The sequence below is a fragment of the Anoplopoma fimbria genome, chromosome 8 (genome assembly GCF_027596085.1).
Source record: "Anoplopoma fimbria isolate UVic2021 breed Golden Eagle Sablefish chromosome 8, Afim_UVic_2022, whole genome shotgun sequence".
Lineage (NCBI taxonomy): Eukaryota > Metazoa > Chordata > Actinopteri > Perciformes > Anoplopomatidae > Anoplopoma > Anoplopoma fimbria.
Window position 1 is genome coordinate 4,827,675 of NC_072456.1, and position 22,589 is coordinate 4,850,263.

The following is a 22,589-nucleotide window of genomic DNA, read 5'->3' on the forward strand; positions in this document are numbered from 1 at the left end:
TAAATCTTGCTCCCATTGATTACAACATACAGCAGAATGGATAGTAAAGCCCTGAATTTGTTTTTATTCAATGAAATATTTTTGATCAGATTCCTCAGAAGTGTAGAATTTCAGTGTAGTGAGAGGGAATTATTTCCCCTGCAAGTGGCCAAATCAAAAGAAACTGAACATGGATCTCAATTTGGTTTGAGTCTAAACATATACTTATTATTATTATTATTATTATAATTATTAAAATTATTCATTATTATTATTATCAATATTATTGTCAACGCAAAATGTCTTCATTATATATATACTGAAAAGTGGAATCCAGTCCATAGCACCAAAAACTACACCCGGACAAATTGCCATCGAGACTTTGCTGATTTGATTTAAATAATGAGTTTGGCCAAGGAAAAATGCAAACTGTTGTTGCGCCTGGAGAATATCAAAATAAAAGCCACCACTGCGTTATTCTAAAGTATATCATGCGTATTTCCGTCAGCGCAGTTGCACTCCTTCTCGCTAGGGGGAGGTAGATGAAAGCCGGGAGCGCGCTGGGTACCTGGGTAATCGAGGAAACTCAAGAGATTCCTCTCCGTAGCTAACGGTAGCTAGCCCCGGCTGCTAATCTTCTGGACAACGCAGTTGTGGTTGTGTTTATTGGCCGTTTCAATGTCCACGTCTTTTGTCCTTCGTACTAAAGGGATTTTCTAACGCGCCGTCAGTGACAAAAGTGAGGCAGACCCCGACGGACACGTTTAAATACGCTGGATGTTCGGTCACTCTTGCTTTCACCCAGGATGGTAGCCCATAAGCAAGCCAGCTAGCTAGTTAGCTGGCTAGCCAACCTGCTAAAATAGCCAAATAGCAGCACAGTCCGGATGCTCTGAACAGCAACGCAGCGGGTTTTTTGGGGTGTTTCAAGTCGGCCTCGCATGATGTCAAACAACCGGCCGCAGCAAAGCGCCGGCGGGGCGGGTTCAGTGCCCAGCACAAGCAACGTTAGCGGCGGCATCAGCGGCGCAGGAGGCAACGGGAACACGAACGGTGGCGGTGGGAGCAACTCAGTCACAAGTAATGGCAACAATTCTGGAAATGTTGTGCCCTCCCGGACCATGGTAGGAGCCAGCGATGCCGGCTTGTCGGTGCCAACGTTGGCCGCCGTGCCGTCGTCCCGGGGCGGCTTTGCGTCTCTGAGCAGACCCGTCGCGACCTCGGGCAGCAGAAAGAAATCCCTCCACCAAGCACCCCTCTACAACGGCCTGTTGAATTCATACGAAGATAAAAGCAACGATTTCGTCTGGTTAGTTTATCTCCTCAGTGGTTTAAAAGTTTTTTTGTTTGTTTTTTCTCTGTAGACCGTAGTCGCATGGTATCGAAAACTTACTGTCAAGTGTTTTCAAAAGTTTGAAAACGAAATGTTGACACGTACTTAACACCTTTGTTTGTTTGTTTGTGTGTGTACTTTTCCAGTCCTATTTGCTTCGAAATGATAGAAGAGGCACACATGACAAAGTGCGGGCACAGTTTTTGGTAAGTGTTCGTTCGCAGCAGAAGCAGTGGGACAAGTTGTTTCACAGCAAAGGATTTTAAGTTCGTTTGAGATCAGTGTCACACCCGTTTAAACGTCCTGCAGAACAACATGTAGGTAAAAAAGTGAGCTTATCACAAATAACATCAAGTCATGCTATTTGTCACAGACTGCCAAGAAGAATAACCATGCAAAAGTCCTGTATAAGTGATGCTTACAGGTTAGGATGGAGGAAGTCAACTTTCCCTTCATCCACCTTTCCACCAGTTAACTTGACCCCTAATCAAACCTTCTACCTTTTTTATAAAAACTTTTTTTTATTGTTTCAAACATCTTTGCATCATTGAGAAAAGCCACTGTTTTGCCCTTGCAATTACATTGTCATAATATTTCAGCAGACTGTATGTGCACATTTAGGGTGGGTGGGACTACCAAAAATAGTGCAACAAAAGTCCAACTTTTAGCTAAGTGAGGAATGGCTTAACTTAAATACACATCATGCAGTAAATGTGTTCTTTAGTACTCATTGTATTGCACTGTTTCAGTTACTTCCACAGTATTCACTTGTCTCTGCCCTCCTGTAGTTTCAAGTGTATCCGCCAGAGTCTGGAGGACAGCAACAGGTGTCCAAAGTGCAACTACATCGTCGATAATGTGGATCAGCTCTACCCGAACTTTCTCGGTAGGTGTTTTGAGTCGGAGGGTCGAGGCTCGCTTAAGGTTTTTGCTAAGGCCATTCCTGCTTTCACTGATAACAACACACACATCAAGAAACAGTTTGCACATGCGCTGTACTGTTAAAACCACTTAATGTTCTAAGAATTTAGTCATTGGATATATTTTTTTCCCTGGGACTAGAATGTGTCTGTGAGAAATATTTGATCAAATACTCCTTATGGATTATTCCTGACTATTGTTTTTACCTCACCCAAAGTATCACTGCTTTACTGTTAAATATGTGTTTCTGTCACATACTTACGGAGCGTTTCCAAATTTTCCATTCCCCCCGTCCCAGTAAATGAACTGATCCTTAAACAGAAACAAAGGTCGGAGGAGAAGAGACTAAAATTGGATCATCCTGTAAGTACACACATTTATTTATATATTTTTTGAAAAATCTGTTGTTTGTAACTGATCGGATTCTCTGACCACGCAGAATGGGTCGAGGTGGCAGGTGTTCCAGGACGTGTTGAGTCCCGACCAGGAGAACTTGGACCTGGCTAATGTCAATCTGATGCTGGAGCTCCTGGTCCAGAAGAAGAAGCAGCTGGAGGCGGTAAGTAAGGGTCCACGGGTGATCAGAGATGCATTTCATTTTCTTTGGTGCTAACCGTTTATAGTATTTTGCTTCTGCAAATGGCAGCTTAGATTCAAGTGGGGCTGCACAATACTCTATCAGGTAAAAGGTATATTCCATGTTAAACGAAGAAAGATACAAAGTAATTTACTAAATGCAAGATTCATACAGAGTGATGGCGGTTAAGCATGCATGAGAGTTAAGCTTGACCACATGATTATGGCAGATTAAAGGATAATTGGGATGTTTTGAAGTGGGGTACTAATTCATAGTCAGTATACATGGTAGCTGAGCGGGTGCAGCGTGTACTGCTGTGGACATGGGCAGCAGCAAAACATAATTTTGCCATCGAAAAGAGAGGCCAACCCTAAAAGCAGCAATATCAGTTTGTGCTATATTGAAAATATAGACAGCCGCTTATGACTGGAGACTGAAGCTGATATCTATGCTCTCTTCAAAGACTCCATTGACAGACGAAAAAGTAATTTTACCTCACAGAACACAATGGAGTTGCTGGTCTACCGCTGTCTGGATCAGTTAGTTTGTTTGATTTATTGTGGGACTTTGGTGAATCCAAACTATCGCTTTAAAAAAGTCACACAATAACACAAACAAACCAGCAATGTAGACCAGCAACTTGCTTATCTGCAAGAAAAAAATCACATGCTCCCTGTGCGTCGTCATTTATTTGCTATATCCGTTTCCACTAAATTAAAATGATTAGCACTTTCACTCAGGTTTTTCTATAAACCTAATTTAAAATCCACATAAAAACAGGTGGATGGAAACTCACGTCAAAAGAACAGTGTTAGATTGCATTCTATGTGCTAATAAAACGTCTTTAATGTTAATTTGATGAACACTGGAAGTGGTTTTAATCTGTTTGCACGGCCCCCGCAACTCTGCACAGGATACGTTTTGGACAAGAAAAGAGAACCTGATTAATAATATAAAAGATACATTTATAATAAAAATGTTTGAGAGTCTTCACACTAGTAGTTCCCGATAAACAAACAGAAGTACTCAGTTTCCAACACCCTGGTCCTTTTCAAGTCGTGATTCAAATCATCAACGTTAGTGGAGGAGAGCTCGTTCTGTCTATGTGGTTGTATTTGAGAGAGGACAGCATGAGGTCTGACATTCTCCACTAGTTGTCCTGTATTTCATGTCTGTAAGGAGATGCTTTCGGCTGTGTCATACAAAATCATTAACGCACTACGTGGTCCTTGTGGCAGAGAGAGTATGTGGTGTTCCCTGGACTACTCTTACTCTTGCTGAGTAAATGCAGTAAAACCTGGAGCACATTGCTCTCAGAATAGCCTGGAACATCCCCTTTTTCTTCCTTGTTTTGACAATCCGTGTGAAGTTACAGGAAAAGAGAAGTAGCAGCCCCAACCTATCCTGTTGACTTCATTCTGACACATCAGCACTCTCTTTTAAAGTGACAGCAGGCATTACGGTTTAAAATCCTAACATTGTTTTTGGAATTGTGCAGCCTCACACGTGAGGAGAAATTTCAGGTGCAACGTTAACATTGTTATGATCGCTTGGCTCCCACCTTTAGCTTTCTCTCAGTTCAACACTGGCTTATCTTTATTTATTTCTCCTCCACAAACATGCAGTGGCTCTGTGCTTTTGCAGTGAAACTTTGTCTGTCTTTGACATTTTTTCAGCCCAGTGAAATAGGATCACCACCCACAGTATTTACAAGTTTAGTTGTAGTCGTAATACTAGGGCTGCTACCAACAAATATTTTTACTGTTGATTAATCTGTGGATTATTGTCCAGATTTAATCGATGTTTTGTCTATTAAAGGTCAAAAAATACTAAAAAGTCCCACTGTGTGTGGTTCTGTCTCTGTTGACCGCGGAGTTGGACACTTGAGGGGACGCTCAGCTGCTCAGTTTAGATTGATATTGGTTGTAATTTAAATGTTGCGCTGTCAGACAAGGGCAAAGGTTTGGTTCTAAATTTGGTAAGCACTTTTTTTTTTTTTTTTTTTTTTTGCTGGATGGCAAATATGCACAGTTCTCTGATTTACACACATATTAATAGTTGTAAATAACTTTGACACATTTTCTCTGATCCTCAAATGATTTTTATTATTGTAGCCTTAATCTGAGACACAAAAATGTATGAATTACAAATGAAATGTATAATAATCTCTAGGGTAATTACTACACTGTTTGAACCAACGGTCGGCAGTTAACCATTTTCAAACCGGATTCGGGAGACACAACTCAAGTTTCTCTGCAGCTAATAACTTTACAGACTCACTGCAATGGCCAAATATTAATATTATCTATAAAACATTTGCAAAAACTTTATTCTTTTTCAGTCAACTTTTCAGTCAACGTATTTATGGTTTAGACAAAAGGATGCAAAGTATTCACAAACAAATGGAATTGGTCGGACATGCTGTCCATAATGTTGGTAATGATCCACTGGTGAAAAAGGGGAGCGGTGTGGATGAAGTTCAACAAATATGAATGCTACATGTTACCGGGGCACCCTCCTGGAGCCAGACCTGGTAGGGGAGCTCGCCGGCGAGCGTCTGGTGGCCGGGCCTTGGCACATGGGGCCCGGCCGGGCCCAGCCCGAAAAAGCTACATTGTGCCGCCACCCTGTGGGCCCACCACCCGCAGGGATAGGCATTGGGGTCGGGTGCAATGTGAGCTGGGCGGCAGGCTGGGGCGGAAACCTGGGCGTGCTGACCCCCGGCATCACAGACTAGCTCTAGGGACGTGGAATGTCACCTCTCTGGCGGGGAAGGAACCGGAGCTGGTGCGGGAGGTGCAACGCTACCAACTAGATATAGTTGGGCTCACCTCCACGCATAGCACCGGTTCTGGAACCAAACTCCTGGAGAGGGGCTGGACTTTTTCCTTTTCCGGAGTTGCCCAGGGTGAGAGGCGCCGGGCGGGTGTGGGGATACTCACAAGCCCCCGGCTGAGCGCCGCTGTTCTGGAGTTCTCCCCGGAGAACGAGAGGGTCCCCTCTCTGCGACTGGGAATCGCAGGAGGAAAGTCTCTGACTGTTGTTTGTGCCTATGCACCAAACGGCAGTTCGGAGTACGCGGCCTTCTTGGAGTCCTTGGGTGGTGTTCTGGAAAGGGCGCCGACTGGGGACTCCATAGTTCTTCTGGGAGACTTCAACGCTCACGTGGGTAACGATGGAGAAACCTGGAGGGGTGTGATTGGGAGGAACGGCCTGCCCGATCTGAACCGGAGTGGTGCTTTGTTGTTGGACTTCTGTGCTAGTCATGGACTGTCCATAACAAACACCATGTTTGAGCATAGGGAGGTTCATAAGTGTACTTGGTACCAGAACACCCTAGGCCAAAGGTCTATGATCGACTTTGTAGTTGTGTCATCAGACCTGCGGCCGTATGTCTTGGACACTCTGGTGAAGAGAGGAGCAGAGCTGTCAACTGATCACCACCTGGTGGTGAGTTGGATCAGGTGGCGGGGGAGGCTGCCGGACAGACCCGGTAAACCCAAACGTGTAGTGAGGGTGAACTGGGAACGTCTGGCTGAGGATCCTGTCCGCAAGGTCTTCAACTCCCACCTCCGGAATAATTTCTCGTGCATCCCGGGGGAGGCTGGGGACATGGAATCCGAGTGGGCCATGTTCAAATCCCCCATTGTGGAAGCTGCTACTAGGAGTTGTGGTCGGAAGGCGATCGGTGCCTGTCGTGGCGGCAATCCAAGAACCCGCTGGTGGACACCAGCGGTGAAGGAGGCCGTCAGGCTGAAGAAGGAGGCCTTTCGGGCTTGGTTGGCCGAGGGGTCTCCTGAATCAGCAGGCAGGTACCGGTTGGCCAGAAGGGCTGCAGCTGCAGCGGTTGCTGAGGCAAAACCCGGGTGTGGGAGGAGTTCGGCGAGGCCATGGAGAAGGACTTTCGAATGGCCTCAAGGAAGTTCTGGCAAACCGTGAGACGACTCAGAAAGGGGAAACAGGGCTTTTCTCAGGCTGTGCTCAGCAGGGGTGAGAACTGCAGACCCGGACTGGGGATATTGTCGAGCGGTGGAAAGAACACTTTGAGGAACTCCTGAACCCGACCAACACGTCCTCTGTGGAAGAGGCAGAGTTTGAAGACTCAGGGGAAGACTCGTCCATATGCCTGGCGGAGGTCGTTGAGGTAGTTAAAAAGCTCTTCAGCGGCAAAGCGCCAGGAGTGGATGAGATGCTAAAGGCTCTGGACATTGTTGGGCTGTCTTGGTTGACACGTCTCTTCACTGTCGCGTGGAAGTCGGGTACAGTGCCTGTGGAGTGGCAGACCGGGGTGGTGGTTCCCATTTTCAAAAGGGGGACCGGAGAGTGTGCTCCAATTATAGGGGTATCACACTGCTCAGCCTCCCCGGGAAAAGTTTACTCCAGGGTGCTGGAAAAGGAGGCTCCGTCCGATTGTCGAACCTCGGATTCAGGAGGAGCAATGTGGATTCCGTCCTGGACGTGGAACAGCGGACCAACTCTTTACCCTTGCAGGTCTGTTGGAGGGTGCATGGGAGTTTGCTCATCCAGTCTACATGTGTTTGTGGACTTGGAGAAGGCCTTCGACCGTGTCCCTCGGGGAGTCCTGTGGGGCGTACTGCGGGAATATGGGGTACCTGGTTCGTTACTACGAGCCATTCGGTCCTTGTATGACCAAAGTGAGAGCTGTGTCCGGATACTCGGCACAAAGTCGAGCTTGTTCCCAGTGCGTGTTGGCCTCCGCCAGGGCTGCCCATTGTCACCAATCCTGTTTGTGATTTTCATGGACAGGATTTCAAGGCGCAGCCGGGGGGGGGAGAGTTTCCGGTTTGGGGACCTCAGAATCACATCCCTGCTTTTTGCAGATGATGTGGTTCTGTTGGCTTCTTCAGAACGTGACCTTCAGCACGCACTGGGGCGGTTCACAGCCGAGTGTGAAGCGGTCGGGATGAGAGTCAGTACCTCCAAGTCTGAGGCCATGGTTCTCTTCCGGAAAACGGTGGATTGCACCCTCTGGGTTGGGAGTGAGTCACTGCCCCAAGCGAGGGAGTTCAAGTATCTCGGGATCTTATTCACGAGTGAGGGTAAAATGGAGCGGGAGATGGACAGGCGGTTCGGTGCAGCGTCAGCAGTGATGCGGGCGTTGTACCGGACCGTTTTGGTGAAGAAGGAGCTGAGCCGAAAGGCAAAGCTCTCGATTTACCAGTCCATCTACGTTCCAACCCTCACCTATGGTCATGAGCTTTGGGTAGTGACCGAAAGAATGAGATCCCGAATACAAGCGGCCGAAATGAGCTTCCTTCGTAGGGTGGCTGGGCTCAGCCTTAGAGATAGGGTGAGGAGCTCAGACATCCGGAGGGAGCTCGGAGTAGAGCCGCTGCTCCTTCGCGTCGAAAGGGGCCAGCTGGGGTGGCTCGGGCATCTGATCAGGATGCCTCCTGGACGCCTCCCTTTAGAGGTTTTCCAGGCACGTCCAACTGGTAAGAGGCCCCGGGGTAGACCCAGAACACGCTGGAGGGATTGTATATCTCGTCTGGCCTGGGAACGCCTCAGGGTTCCCCAGGAGGAGCTGGAAAGTGTTGCTGGGGAGAAGGACGTCTGGAGGACCCTCCTTAGCTTGCTGACCCGGCCCCGGATAAGCGGAAGGAGATGGATGGATGGATGGATGGATGTTACTAATGTCAAAGGTGAAACATGTTGAGATTTATTATGGAACATTATTTTTGGCTAACCCAATTGGCTGCATCAAATTTAGACTTTCTAAGAGAAAGTGTTTGTCCAGATGTTTGTTTGACCTTGTAAATCGCACGTGTGCTCTAAATGACTGGAAATCCTGCATTACTCCTGTATTTACAACAGTTAATTATGCAAAACGAACATTTACAAACCTCAGAAAACTTCCCAAAACTGCCCACATTTTATATGTTTGGTTATATTCACTGTGTTTAGCAACTTGTCAATCACTTTGTATGGGATTTCATATCCGGTGTTCAGAATTTTGTTGTCGGGGTTTCATCAAGAATTGTGCCTTTTTAAGCAAATCCTGATGGAAATATCTGCGGTTGAAGTTTTCTGGTGTTTTTATTAGTTTCGACTGCATGCAGAAATCGCCAAATAGCAGCATCGGTCCAAAATATGACTTGACTCCCACTCGGTTCGTTTTGTTATGCCAGACATTCAAAGCACGAGAAACTTCTGGCCACAGTTGTCAGAGATCGTCTTCCAACACGCATAAACCCTCTGGTTTGGGATATTTATTCCTGTATTTGAAATTAATAACATACTAGCTCCTTAGAATCTGTGCCATGTTTTGATCATTCCTTTCTGCACAACTGTGCTTCAGTTTCTTCGTAGGTTTGTAAAGAGCACCAGAAAATGTTATTCCGTATAAGTATTATAACTTGAAATAAATAGCACCTAAGTAAAAGTAAAATTACTTGTGTAAAAGTAAACTTATCAGGTGTGTCTCCACTAGGAATCCCAAGCAGCTCAGAGGCAGATCCTCATGGAGTTCCTAAAAGAAGCCAGGAGAAACAAGAGAGAGGTACCAATGTTTTTAATAATCATATTACAATTTTACTGCTGTGTGGCAAAGTATGTTTATCTCTGTTTTTGGCTCCGTCAACAGCAACTGGAGCAGCTGCAGAAAGAGCTCAGCTTTCTTGAAGAGGACATTAAGCGTGTTGAGGTAAAGCAACAGAACTCTCATTCGCAGCACGTTGTAAATGGAAAGGTAGAGGAGCAGCACACACGATGATGAATTCCTATGATATTGTGAAGTGGCAACAACGAGAGCGTAACAGCGTGGAATATAAAAACATGTTATTTCTGTGTGGTGTTCCAGGAGATGAGCGGGCTGTACTGTCCCATGATGGAGGCCGAGTGTACGGTGCCTAACGTCGAGGCTCCATCACCAGCACCCAGGTACAGCTGACCTCTGTGTTGTTAACAAGTTACATTTACGAGTCCATGTCATCACAGTGCAATCAATCACATTCAGTTTATTTGATAGAAACACAGACAGGCCCTACTGATAAACATGTTTTGCCTGTTGCTCTTAGATAACTGCTATATATTTATAATACGACCAGATCTGGGTAGAACAGGACCAGATCTGGGTAGAAAAGGACCAGATCTGGGTAGAATAGTATTGGATCTAGTCATAATAGGACAGGATCAGGGTAGAATAGGACCAAACCAGATCTGGGTAAAATAGGATCAGATCTGGTTCGAATAGGATCAGATCAGAGTCTGAGTAGAATAGGACCAGATCGGAGACCGAGTAAAATAGGGTTAGATCTGTGTTGAGTAGGACCAGATCATAATTGGACCAAACCTTGGTATAATCAGAAGGAACTCCTCTGTTCATAGCAAAGCACATGCATATAGTCAGGTTGTTATGGCCCCTGTCTTGACTGTCCTGACTTATTGTCTGTATGTTTTTTGTTTGCTTGTTGTGTAGCTGCAGCAGTATTATGGAGCCACCAGACTACAGCCAGCCTCCAGGATTTGGTGGAACAACCCAGGTAAACCCAAGCAACACTATCCATTTCTGTAATATTTACGTCTATTATTTTCATTATCTTTTTGGATTTGAATTGATCGGTGATCTGTTTTGTTTGCATATCTCTTATTAGCAAAGTTTTATATTATGGATGCAGGCCATGGTTTTGCTACCGAAAGGAATATTAGAAAAAGTAGAAGAACTTTTTTTTTTTTACACAAGCTCTCACAAGTTTTTGACATAAACTGGTTTGGTCAGAAGGGATATTAACATAAGGAAAAAAACATGCATATTCTCAATAGAACTATAAATTACTTTTAACAGAATAAATGTCAGTCTTAGTTTAGTACTGATTTGACTTCACACTTTTTTTTACCAGGGCAAAAGACAGACTTGGTACAACAGCACCCTGGCGTCGAGGAGGAAGAGGCTGACGGCTCATTTTGAGGATCTGGAGCAGTGCTACTTCTCCAACAAAATGTCCCGCATTACAGGTACTGCACAACAGCAACTTGGCCTCAACCCAGTGTTATTGCTGGAGTTACAATTTTTTTTTAGAAACATTTGCCGCAAGCTCCACTGCTAGCTGTCACAGTGTGGGTTGTTTCTGATGAAATGTTTTGGCTCTTAGCAAAAGAGGAATGACACATATGCTGCAAGGCACAAAGCAAAAACGCACAGCACAAAATACTACTTATTTTTTGTTATGATATTACTGTGATAATAAATTAATGCTTTTAAAATGTGAAACACAGCTGCTTGAGCATTCAGTATGGTTGAGCTTCCCCCTCGTTTCCCTATTTTATACACCGGAAGTCAAACACTCATGACACGCATGCAGCTGAGAGAAACAACCAGCGTAGTGTAATCTGAAGCGTCTGACACTCTACTAAATCAAAACATGATGCTGGGTAGCACAGTGGCTAAATAATAGAGCTAACGGCTAACGTTAACGGAGGTTGCATTTAGTTACAGTATGATTCATTCAAGCTATATTCAGTGAAAGTGACTATTGGGTAAATGGAAATTAAAATGCTTCCATCATATGCTTTCAGCTAATAACACATTAAAACTACAAATGCAGAAAGAAAAAAAAGCAGAACAACTTTTTAAAACAAAAATACAATCTTTAATTTCTTAATTTTTCCCCTAATCATTAAAATAGTGGTTATTTATGAGAAAAAACACTATAGATAACAATAACAAAGACAAAGGGGTAAGATGTAGAATTCTTCACGGTTTAAAACAAAATGTTGGGACCCGTTGTCTGGAGCCTCTTTTACCAGCTTCTATAACAAAAGAAAATGACCCCAAAAAACCTCTCTGTATTGGCCAATATGTCTCATCAACAATCGGCTATCAGTATCAGCAACAAAAAAGACCTGATCGAGGATTTTCATAGAGATTACAGCTCATGTCCCCATTGCTCCCTGTAAACAGTTTTTTAATAGTGTGTATCTATTGTGTCCAGACGAAGGCAGGAACCTGAACCAGCTGGATGACTTCATGGAGTGTCTGTCCAAGTTTACCCGTTACAACTCTGTGCGGCCGCTTGCCACCCTCTCGTACGCCAGTGACCTCTACAACGGCTCTAGTATTGTCTCCAGGTACAACAAGGAACACTTTCTCTTATACACCACAAAGTGGTTTTGCTCTTTTGAAGGCTCAGTGTGTGATCTTAACATTTTCTTTAAGGATGTACTTTATATGCATTGTGGCAACTTTTCTAACTGTATAACTTTCATCAGCCCTCTCACTATCAATGACTGCATTCTCACCTGTGTTCCAGTATTGAGTTTGACCGTGACTGTGACTACTTCGCCATCGCCGGTGTGACCAAGAAGATCAAGGTGTTTGAGTACGGCACCGTGATCCAGGATGCCGTGGACATCCACTACCCTGTAAATGAAATGACCTGCAATTCCAAAATCAGGTAGGGGGAATCAATGTGCCACCATCTTTCAGATCCTACAATGCAGTGTTAAGAAGGTTCTGATCTCCTAGTGACCCAGGTGAGAAACTGTTTTTACACACATTCGACAAAGACCATCATGCGGGCAAAATCTGCTGACCCCTTTGGCGGTTACTTCATTTATAAAATCAAAAAGACTATTATTGGCACATGGTGTGACAGAAAGCATCATCATTCATAGATGTTATTTCCCATAATATCACGAAGAAGGAAAAGGAATGTCATGAGTTGTAGTGTGGTGTAGATCAAAGTCAGATTTGTCAAAACATACTTCATCAAAATCATTCTAGAAACAAAGGCCTGAGTCCAAAGAAATGGCAAATGAAGCACTTATTTAAAACCTAAAAAATTGTGAACTTTACTCTTTAAGTGATCCCCAATGTTTTTGTTTTTAGCTGTATCAGCTGGAGCAGCTACCACAAGAACCTTCTGGCCAGCAGTGACTACGAGGGTACTGTCATCCTGTGGGATGGGTTCACCGGCCAGAGGTCCAAAGTCTACCAGGTATGATACTCAGAAGGCTTGGGTGTTCATACCTTCCTGACATTTTACTGGTATACCGTATATGATGGTATTTGTGTAAAACATGTCATATTCAATTAGCCTTCTAAGACAAGTTTTGCTGGGTTTAAATATTTATGGCCCATAGAATAATGGATAGATATAGAAATAAGCACCCTTCTTCCAATGATTCTTGGTGGAGGACACAAAGACCCTTTTTTTTGCTGTGGCGAATACCAACGCATCAGTGGGCTGAACACAAGTGTAATACTTCTTTAAATATTTATCGGTTACGTCTCAAAACCCACATGAACCGCTCTTTACGTCGGCATAAATTGGGTCAACCTCACACTACTTATTTTAAAAGAAAAAATGTCACTTTTAAAGCTGACTTGCTTCTTATTCCCATTATTTCCTTAATGGGAATAAGTTGAGCTTTCATAAAAACTACATTTTTGACTGGTGCGTTAACTGCATGCCAAAATTAATCAAAGCCAACAAGTCCAAATTGCCTCCTAAATTAACATATGACTGGTTGCTGACTGCAATGTAGCATTTAAAAGACTATTTTTTTTCAAACAGACTCTGGCGCAATACCCATTCCACAATAAATGTGCCAGGCAGACGTTACATCACTTCCAGCTAACTTTACAGAGAAAAATGAGCGGAAAACAGCATCACTGATCTGTTTTATCCAAATATTCTCTGGTCTAGCTCAGCAAAAAACACTGAATCTGTTGTTCATTACCAAGCCTGCTTGCAACCGGTACAGTCAACCTAATCAAAAAACAAAGACAATGAAATCATTCCCCAACCAGAAAAGTCTGGTTGAACATAGAGGTGAGGGGAGTATCCAAAAGAGCTGCGTAGCTGCCTTTTTGGTCAGGTGACAAGGCAGCATACAGTATAGCCAGAGCAAGACTGAAAGCTGGCTTCAAGGAGGCAAAGCGAAGGCGTAGAGAGAGAGACTGGTGAGAGACCTCAACACCAACAACACTAAAGACATGTGGCAGCTGATCCAGAATGTCACACTCTACAAAAACAGGAGGACCCCTATGATGTGTGAAACCACGTTGCCAGATGAGCAGAACACTTTTTATGCTCTCTTCGATCTCCTCAACAAAGAGCCAGCTGTCAAGTCTTTCTCGTCCAGAGAACCGGCCACTGTCAGTGTCCACAGAGGAGGTGAGGAAAACCCTGATGAGACTGAATATGAGTGAAGCTGCTGGGCCTGATAACATCAGGTTCTCCAGCACATCAAAAACTGGACCCTCACCAGTTTGCTTCCAGAGCCAGCAGATCCACAGAGGATGCCGTCTCCATTGCTCTCCACTCAGCCATCACTCCTCTGAAAATAACAACACATCAATCAGAATGTTCTTTTCAGCTCAGCCTTCAACACAATCTACCCCATGAAACTGATTAGTAAACTTGGCAATCTGGGTTTGAGTACCTCACTCTGCAACTGCTTTCTAGAATTCCTCAGAAACAGACCCCAGGCAGTTCGAATTGGAAGCCGCACCTACTCAAATCTAGTGTTGAACACTGGAGCCCCCCAGGGCTGTGTGCTCAGCCCCCCTCCTGTTCACGCTGTACACCCATGACTTCTACCACAAACACGAGGAGATCTCTGTTGTGAAGTTTGCAGACGACAATACTGTCATCATCCGGACTACAAACAACAATGACAATACGTATAGTGAGGTAATCAACAATCTTGCAGAGTGGCACTCAGAGAACAACCTATTGCTCAATGTCAGTAAAACCAAATAGCTGATAGTTGATTTATTTTTTATTTTTTTAAAGGAGACAAAGACACACCAATGAAATCAATAAAGCTGACGCGGAGCAAGTGAACATTTTTAAGTTCATGGTAATTAGCATCATAAAACAACCTGACATGGCCATCACACATCTCTATCCTTGTGAAAAAAGCTCATAAACGGAGGTATTTCTTAGGAAACTTAAGAGGGCAAACTTCATGTGCCATGTTCTTGCTAACTTCTACAGAGGAGCAATAGAAAGCATCCTGACTGGAAACATGGCAAACTGGCATGGGATGTGCATGTCCTAGGAAAGGGGGGCTCTACAGCGATGATTTAAGCAGCCTAGTACATCATTGGTACCCATCTACCCAGCATCAGTGATATTGGTGAGGTACCTGCGCTCAAAGAGCCCAAAGGATATTAAAAGACAAAAGTATGAGCTGCCGTACCACCAAACTTCAGAACAGCTACTTTCCTCATGCTGGGAGACTCCCAAATCCATCCTCCGCCCTCTACGACATCATACAGTGTTGTTTTTGTGCGTTTGTATTTTCTTATGTAGCAAAATAGGACCAAAAAATTGCATTAAGTTGCGCAACCCAGTTGTACAATGACAATAAATGAACCTTGTAGAATGAATATAGAGTAAACACTGCACCTTTTTTAAAGGTTCCTTCTGCTTCCTTTTCAGGAACATGAAAAAAGGTGTTGGAGTGTTGACTTCAACCTAATGGACCCCAAGCTGTTAGCCTCCGGTTCTGATGATGCGAAAGGTAACTGAGGACCAGTAATGCTTTGTCTGAAAGGGTTCAGTCATAAATCATCTTTTCAGCTCACGGAGACATTTTCACGTCTGTTTATTGTGTTTCAGTGAAGCTATGGTCAACAAATCTTGACAACTCGGTGGCCAGCATCGAGGCCAAGGCCAATGTCTGCTGTGTGAAATTCAGCCCAACCTCCAGGTATCATCTGGCCTTTGGCTGTGCAGGTGAGATCAGGATTGGTTTTAGGTCTGATTGTCAGATTTCTCTTATCTTTGTCTTGATAAATTACTGTTGATGGAGAGAAAAATCTGAGATTAAAACTTGACATGGGCAATATGACTATTTTATTATTCAAACTGATATTGGTTCTCCAACGAAGGCTTACTAAGGCTGTCAAATTCTTTATTTGGTAAATTCAAAGCTTTGATTGAGGTTTTTCGTAACCTTTTATGTGGTCTGGTTTTGATTTTAGTGTCATTGCAGTTACATAAACCTAATTTATGGTACTGTTAGATTGCTGCTAGATTTCCCCGCCAACAATAATGGATTGCTTTGTCTGTTTGTGAGAGAGGGGGAAGATTCGGTGAAAGCCTTTGGACTATTGCATACTATACGCAAATGTTGCTGAAAGTTTTATATATAATAATCATTTGAATGTCAACATTATGAAGGAATCTTCAATGCTTCAAACTATTAAGTTTAGCCCTAACTCCAGCAGGGAAGATGTCGGCTCTCGTTAGCAAGAATAATGCAAATGTATCCATTTGGCGATTCCATGGTTTAAAACAAAACGAGAAAGGAGAGCCAGAGAACCTGAACAATGTCATTTTTTAGCTGTGGGACAGACAAGTCGGGACTAATGATGTGAAAGCCGCAAATCTCGGTTCCCATCTTAAAAGTCACCATCCAACAAAATATGCAAGTCTTCCAAAGACTATCCACAAAGAGCAGACAGACCAAAACTTTTGGATAGTCAATAAAAAATTAAAAAGATTGACAACCTTGGCGATACTATAATATTATTTTGATAAACTCTTTCAAGATAATAAACTTTTTCAAAATAATGAGTTAGTATCTCAAGATAATGAGAAACTCCCTCAAAAACATGACTAATCTTTAAATAATGACTTGGTATCTCAAAGTTATGAGAAGCTTTTTCAAAATAATGACTTATGAATGTTTCTTATCATTTTGATATACTATGTCATTATCTTGCGTACGTTTTAAAATTTTTGAGACACTAAGTCAGTATTTTGACAAGGTTTCTAATAAGACTTGCAGGATTTCTTTAGATTTTTTTCATCACATTGGCAGAAATGGTCCTCCATGAACTCAGGCCCTCGAAACAGTTCATTTATTTCAGATGTTGAAAGTCCGTATGGGGGGGCTTTGGGAATATGTCTCTCTTCAAAATCACAGGCAGAGAAACTTGTTTTTCCCTCTCATGGTGATGCATTAGTATTGTTACACACACCTCTTACCAGACAGTTTGTCCTGGGAGACTACAACATTTATTTTGCATTTTCGCAGACTCCGGTGGTCCAGACAAACTTCTGAAAACTCCATTGGTTACTCTCTCGAGGGAGAAATGAGAATTTGAAATATTCTCTTGTAAACAGAAACAATCCTTCAAGTCGCTAACATTGGCCGAACAGAGCTGCATAGAAACTCTGTGTTATTCAGCGGTAAAATTTCCCTGGCTTATTTACCCCAATGAGGTCCAAGTCCACTGAGCCTGAGGAAAATGAAACCCCTTTACTGTCTGTAGTAAAGCTTAGCTATTGGAATAAAAGCCAGCAGGCCCAGTGTACCGTTCATTCAGCAATGTTATTGCACCATCATACCACCATGGCTGCCAACCTTGGTGGTGACTCGATATGATTGACACTGAATTAATGCATACCTTTTTGTTGTTTTTGCTCGCAGACCACTGTGTCCACTACTATGATCTACGCAACACTAAGCAGCCCATCATGGTATTCAAAGGCCACAGGAAGGCTGTGTCCTACGCCAAGTTTGTCAACGGAGACGAAATTGTTTCTGCGTAAGTCAGTTTACCCTTATTTTTAGCAGTACTGTGCTGAAATAGAATTTAGTATATACTTAAGTTATTACAAGAAATCTAAAGTTTCATGTAAAAAAATGTTTTCCTCTTACACAATCTATATATTTGTCTTGACCCAGAATATTGATGCTGTCCAGAGTTAACTGATCTGCTATCGGTTCTTTAGAACTCTGTCGGTCTCTGTGTCTTTGCGCGACGGGTGGAGTTGTTCTTTACTCTGACACCACACTGACTCCAGCTCAGTACAGCGTGAGACACACATCATCACACTTGGAGAGGACAAAAAGACCCAAAGTGTGGCTGCATTTTACTACAGTAGATGATGAAAACTCTCTTTGTCATAAATGCAATAAAACCCCCACAAGTAATGGAGGAAACACCAGCAGTTTATCACTATATTTGACCAACAAGCAGAACATCAATCTGCAGAATAGCACACTTTTGAACATAGTTGGCAGGCAGCCGTCCTCACTGCAGGTGATGCTAGCGATGCCATACAGGGTAGGCTATTACAAATAGGCTAATAAGTGAAACCTAATTGCTTAGCTAATTGTTTAGCTGCAAATGTATTTACACCCTTTCATCTACAGTTCCACGGACAGTCAGCTGAAGTTGTGGAACGTCAACAAACCTCATTGCCTGCGCTCCTTCAAGGGTCACATCAATGAGAAGAACTTTGTGGGCCTGGCTTCCAACGGAGACTATGTTGCCTGTGGTAAGCAGACTGACCATGTTGCAAATTAATCTGTAAATCAGCATTTCCTTGATATTTGCTCAGCCATTTGGCGGCACCACTGCAAGGAAACCACCACTGTGAGTCAAACATCACCTTTTTTTATGCGTTTGTGTGTTTGTACAGGCAGTGAAAACAACTCCCTGTACCTATACTACAAAGGGCTGTCAAAGACGCTGTTGACATTCAAGTTCGACACAGTTAAGAGTGTCCTGGACAAAGACAAGAAGGAAGACGACACCAACGAGTTTGTCAGCGCTGTCTGCTGGAGAGCCCTGCCCGATGGAGTGAGTTCACCTCATTACTACACTGTTCATTTAAAACAATGCTATACTATAAGGAAGATCACACCAACTGGTTTATCGTGGCTGGCTGCTCTTCCTGAACAGATCCTGTCAATGAACACCAGCTCTTATCAAGAAGAAACATATTTGAGCTATGAAAAAAATGGATTATAAACTTTCACGTGGCATTTTGTTGACATTGTTGTTAATTAATATTGTTCTTAAAGTGATTAAATATCCATGCTTACCTTACACTTTTTTTTTAAATAATGCTTTGTTTTTCAGGAGTCAAATGTCCTGATTGCTGCAAACAGTCAAGGAACAATTAAGGTTTGTGTTTTGAAAGTTGCACATAAACATACTTATAACTACAGGCCTACTGCGTCAGGTTCCAGACTATTGTCAATCAGTCAGCTGACAAAAAACTAGCAACTACTTTGATTAGAGAATGCTTGACATTTCTTCTTGAAAAGGTTAGTTGCCAATTCATTTTCTGTCAGTCGACCAATCTCTGCAGATCTAACGTCAACCACTGTCTATTACATCTCCGCCTCCAAATTCTCAAACATCACCTTGACAAGGTAGCGAGTGTTGAGCTGTTGCAAGTGCGTAGGGAGGGTCGACTTGGTCCTGTTGAGATGGCCACAAGGCAGTACTGAAAAAATGAAGCCGATGAACAAGTGCCTTAAACCTGCATTCTCTCTAATGACCATCAGGGGGCGACTCCTATTTTTTCCAAAATAAGTCTGATTGTATAGAAAATCAATGAGAAAATGACCAATAACAAAAACATGAGTTTATGGTCCCAATCACTAGTTTCAAGTTTTCTTCAATACAGCATGATGTTTTATAATAATTGTCCCATTTAGAGTAAAATGCGTTAGGGGGGGTTACCTTGTGATCGACAGGTGTTGGATGTACTTCCTCCACTGTCTAGTTTTGTCATCGTTGGCAAAAACAACGATGACAACAGCTAAAATGTCAAACTCGAGGCTTCCAAAAACAGCAGTCCAAAAACCAATGGAAGATGTCATGGGGACTAGGTCCCCTTCTTATATACAATCTATGATGGTCACTCTATAGCCCCACTGCCCCTCAACCCGTCTTAACCTTAACCATTCAAGGCTAATGCCTAACCTTGATCATAAACCTACAATTTTTTGCAAATCGAGGGTAACCATCTAGACACGACTGGTCAAGCATGTGCTTCTCACAGCCGCGTGCTTGTAGGACTGCTTTTGTGCACACGGAGCAGAGGGTTTTCCTCACGCAGATGCTGTTCTGTGCTCTCGTATTACGTGCATGCGCCTGTTTTCTTTCTATGCACAGGTTTTTTGAGTAATTAAACGCCATAGTTAGATCTATGTAGTATATAGCTGTGTGTCTTCACCCTATCAGTTACCTCCATGTGGCACTTTTATATCTTATTGTTTTAACCCTTTGTTTCCAGTGACATAACGGATCATTGTTTTCTCTCCCCATAGGTTCTTGAACTGGTCTGAAGGCCCCGCCATGTCTTCAGTGTGTGATATAACGTCCATCAGCCTCTCTTTATCTGGTAGAGGATCAGTCTGATGCAGAGAGGAGTCCAGGCCGCCCCGCTGAAACCAGGATACCCGACGACAGCGGGAGAGCTCAAATGAACTGAACCACCGTCTCACTTTTAATGAGCCGCAGCAGAAAAGACTTTGGACCAGTACATCAGTATAGCAGGAGAAGATGTGTTGTCAATTAACAGCAAAAGAAACGGGGACCTAGCTTGGGCACACAATGGAACAAGAGACTTTAGCAAGCTTTTTTGTTGTTGTTTCTTTACTGTAAAATTATATCGGCTGCAATAGAAACGCCTCGTTATGATTTTAGGTCAAATCAAAACTTGTACCTTTTTTTTTCTTTTAATTAAGCTGTTGCTCTCAAGGGTACATCCAGCCAAACGCTACCAGTGTGATGCATTTTCTTACTTTTAAAGGCCAATGCACAAGACACAATCACAAGGGAAAATCATGACTTTTAAACCGCCCACCCCCTCCCAACACACACACACACACACACCTACATAAATCTTTTGTCAACCGACTGTTCTCCCTCTTTACATGTAGTTTTTTTGTGTTTTTCAGATTGGGAGAAACCAGTTTTAATAAATATGACTTGAATTTCATTCTGTCGAGCCTATCGTCGGTTCCTTCTCTGGCTTAAGTGTAGAATGTGAGGTATTGAACGGAGGACGACCAGTGGATCATGGACATCTATTCTCATGTAGCTTAAGGCATTGATCTGCAATGCTGCATCAAACTGGATTATTTTTCCATTTACGCAAGCTGTTTGTTGAAAGACGAGAACCTCACCGAATCAAGATATAGTTCTCTTTTAAAGTAGCAACTGAATTAGTCTTCACATAACTGGAGGTTAAAACATCTTGACGCAGGCCTCTGTGGAGGGGTGATCCCTGTTGACAACATTGTCACGAAGAGGATTTTGGTCAACACCGCCAAGACCTACCTATTTTATGATAACTGAGTGAGAGAGGTGTTTTGTATTTGTATAACTGAATAAATTATTTCGAAACAATTTGGTCCCGTTTGTTCTTTTTTTTAATGAATTTATTTTTAATATTTTTGGCATTTCAAACATTCTCTTGACCGCCCATATAATGACTGAGTTGCGTGTGTATCACTGGTGATGGGTCTCATACGTGGGTGTTTGCACCTTGTGTGAAATGGTAATCCGTTAAATCTTCAGTCTCCTGGAGCACATGTAATAGCTAAGAGAGCCACTAACTGTTGTTTACTCTGCAAACTTACTTTATTTTTGAAACCTATTATTCCGACATGCTTTTCGTTGTGGCTCTTTCATTAAGCAATTGTCACGCTGTTGTTTGTAATATCACAAATAACAATCAAGATAAAAGATTAGGGGTCTTAACAGTGAGCCTCAACTTTATGGTAAATTATAATGACATGAATGAAGTCCCCCAGAGAGACATTGACCAGATAATAACAAAAATATGATTGTGATACTGCCATCATTTTCTAAATGTCCCACAATCAAGGATTGTCATGTCCAGGGAGTTCTCACATTTAATAATTGTTTGCAGACCTGTATTTTCCTGTTGATACATTAACAATAATTTCACAATAAGCATTTTGTTTGTTACTTAATGAATCATCAAGTTGTTCATCAATAAAGACCTAAAGATTGTTTTTCATATTTTCCTTATACTGTATGCAACATCTTATTTCTTTAAATGTACATTTTCCAGCTAACTTCTAATAATTTGAGGTGGTCATAATGATGTGATAATCATTCAGAGCATGTCAGTATTTAATTGAGTTGTGTGAATATTCTATCGCAAAAATATAGATAACATGGTTTAATAGTGTAACACCACCGTTCAAAAGTTTGGAATCACCTGCCATAACAGCTTGACTGGCTCCAGTCAGATGGCTGAGAGGACCACTATATTTTTGAATGGTCTTTCATGGTTTTAGGTTGTAGAAAGTCCTCTTTACAAATAGATGTTACTTTGTTTTGTACATGGAGAACAAATGCTGTACATTGGCTCAACCAGACTGACAATTTAGAGGCCAGAAAGAGACAAAGGAATCCCTCTGATCAACAGTTGAATAAAAACAGAAGTATTCATCGGTCGTTTTTAAAAGAAACTGGGAGCTTAGCATCAACATTTGTGCAGATTTAAAAAGGAACATCTTCCTGTTTCATTGTTAAGTGTTTCACAATAATGCAGCCTCTAACAATCTGGAATTAAGAGGCACCGGTTGCTTTACCAAAGCTATTCTTCAAACTTCATAATAGAAATTGAGGGTTAGTCTAGGTTGAGCACCACTGTTAGAACTGACTCAGTGAATATCAGCTGAATATACAGTGGGTACAGAAAGTATTCAGACCCCTTTAAATTTTTCACCCTTTGTTTCATTGCAGCCATTTGCTAAAATCGAAAAAGTTCATTAATGTACACTCAGCAACCCATCTTGACAGAAAAAAACAGAAATGTAGAAATTTTTGCAAATTTATTAAAAAAGAAAAACTGAAATATCACATGGTCATAAGTATTCAGACCCTTTGCTCAGTATTGAGTAGAAGCACCCTTTTGAGCTAGTACAGCCATGAGTCTTCTTGGGAATGATGCAACAAGTTTCTCACACCTGGATTTGGGGATCCTCTGCCATTCTTCCTTGCAGATCCTCTCCAGTTCT

At 42.6% G+C, this 22,589-nt stretch overlaps 1 protein-coding gene across 2 annotated transcripts; it reads left to right on the top strand.

Annotated features, from left to right (window-relative positions):
• Positions 1-408: 408 nt before the first annotated feature.
• cop1 (COP1 E3 ubiquitin ligase) lies at positions 409-21,024 on the top strand. Of its 2 annotated transcripts, none has more exons than XM_054603248.1 (20): positions 409-1,288; positions 1,459-1,518; positions 2,101-2,198; positions 2,532-2,596; positions 2,691-2,792; positions 9,262-9,330; positions 9,415-9,474; positions 9,631-9,710; positions 10,249-10,312; positions 10,670-10,784; positions 11,762-11,897; positions 12,080-12,223; positions 12,658-12,766; positions 15,221-15,302; positions 15,401-15,517; positions 17,220-17,337; positions 17,949-18,073; positions 18,218-18,378; positions 18,661-18,705; positions 19,860-21,024. In XM_054603248.1, exons 1-20 carry the CDS (start codon positions 921-923, stop codon positions 19,875-19,877), a joined length of 2,136 nt encoding a protein of 711 aa, XP_054459223.1. In that variant the 5' UTR covers positions 409-920; the 3' UTR covers positions 19,878-21,024. The 2 variants fall into 2 exon arrangements, with proteins under 2 accessions (XP_054459223.1, XP_054459222.1); XM_054603247.1 differs by having other exon boundaries at positions 410-1,288; positions 2,673-2,792; positions 19,860-21,023.
• The last annotated feature ends 1,565 nt before the right edge of the window (positions 21,025-22,589 follow it).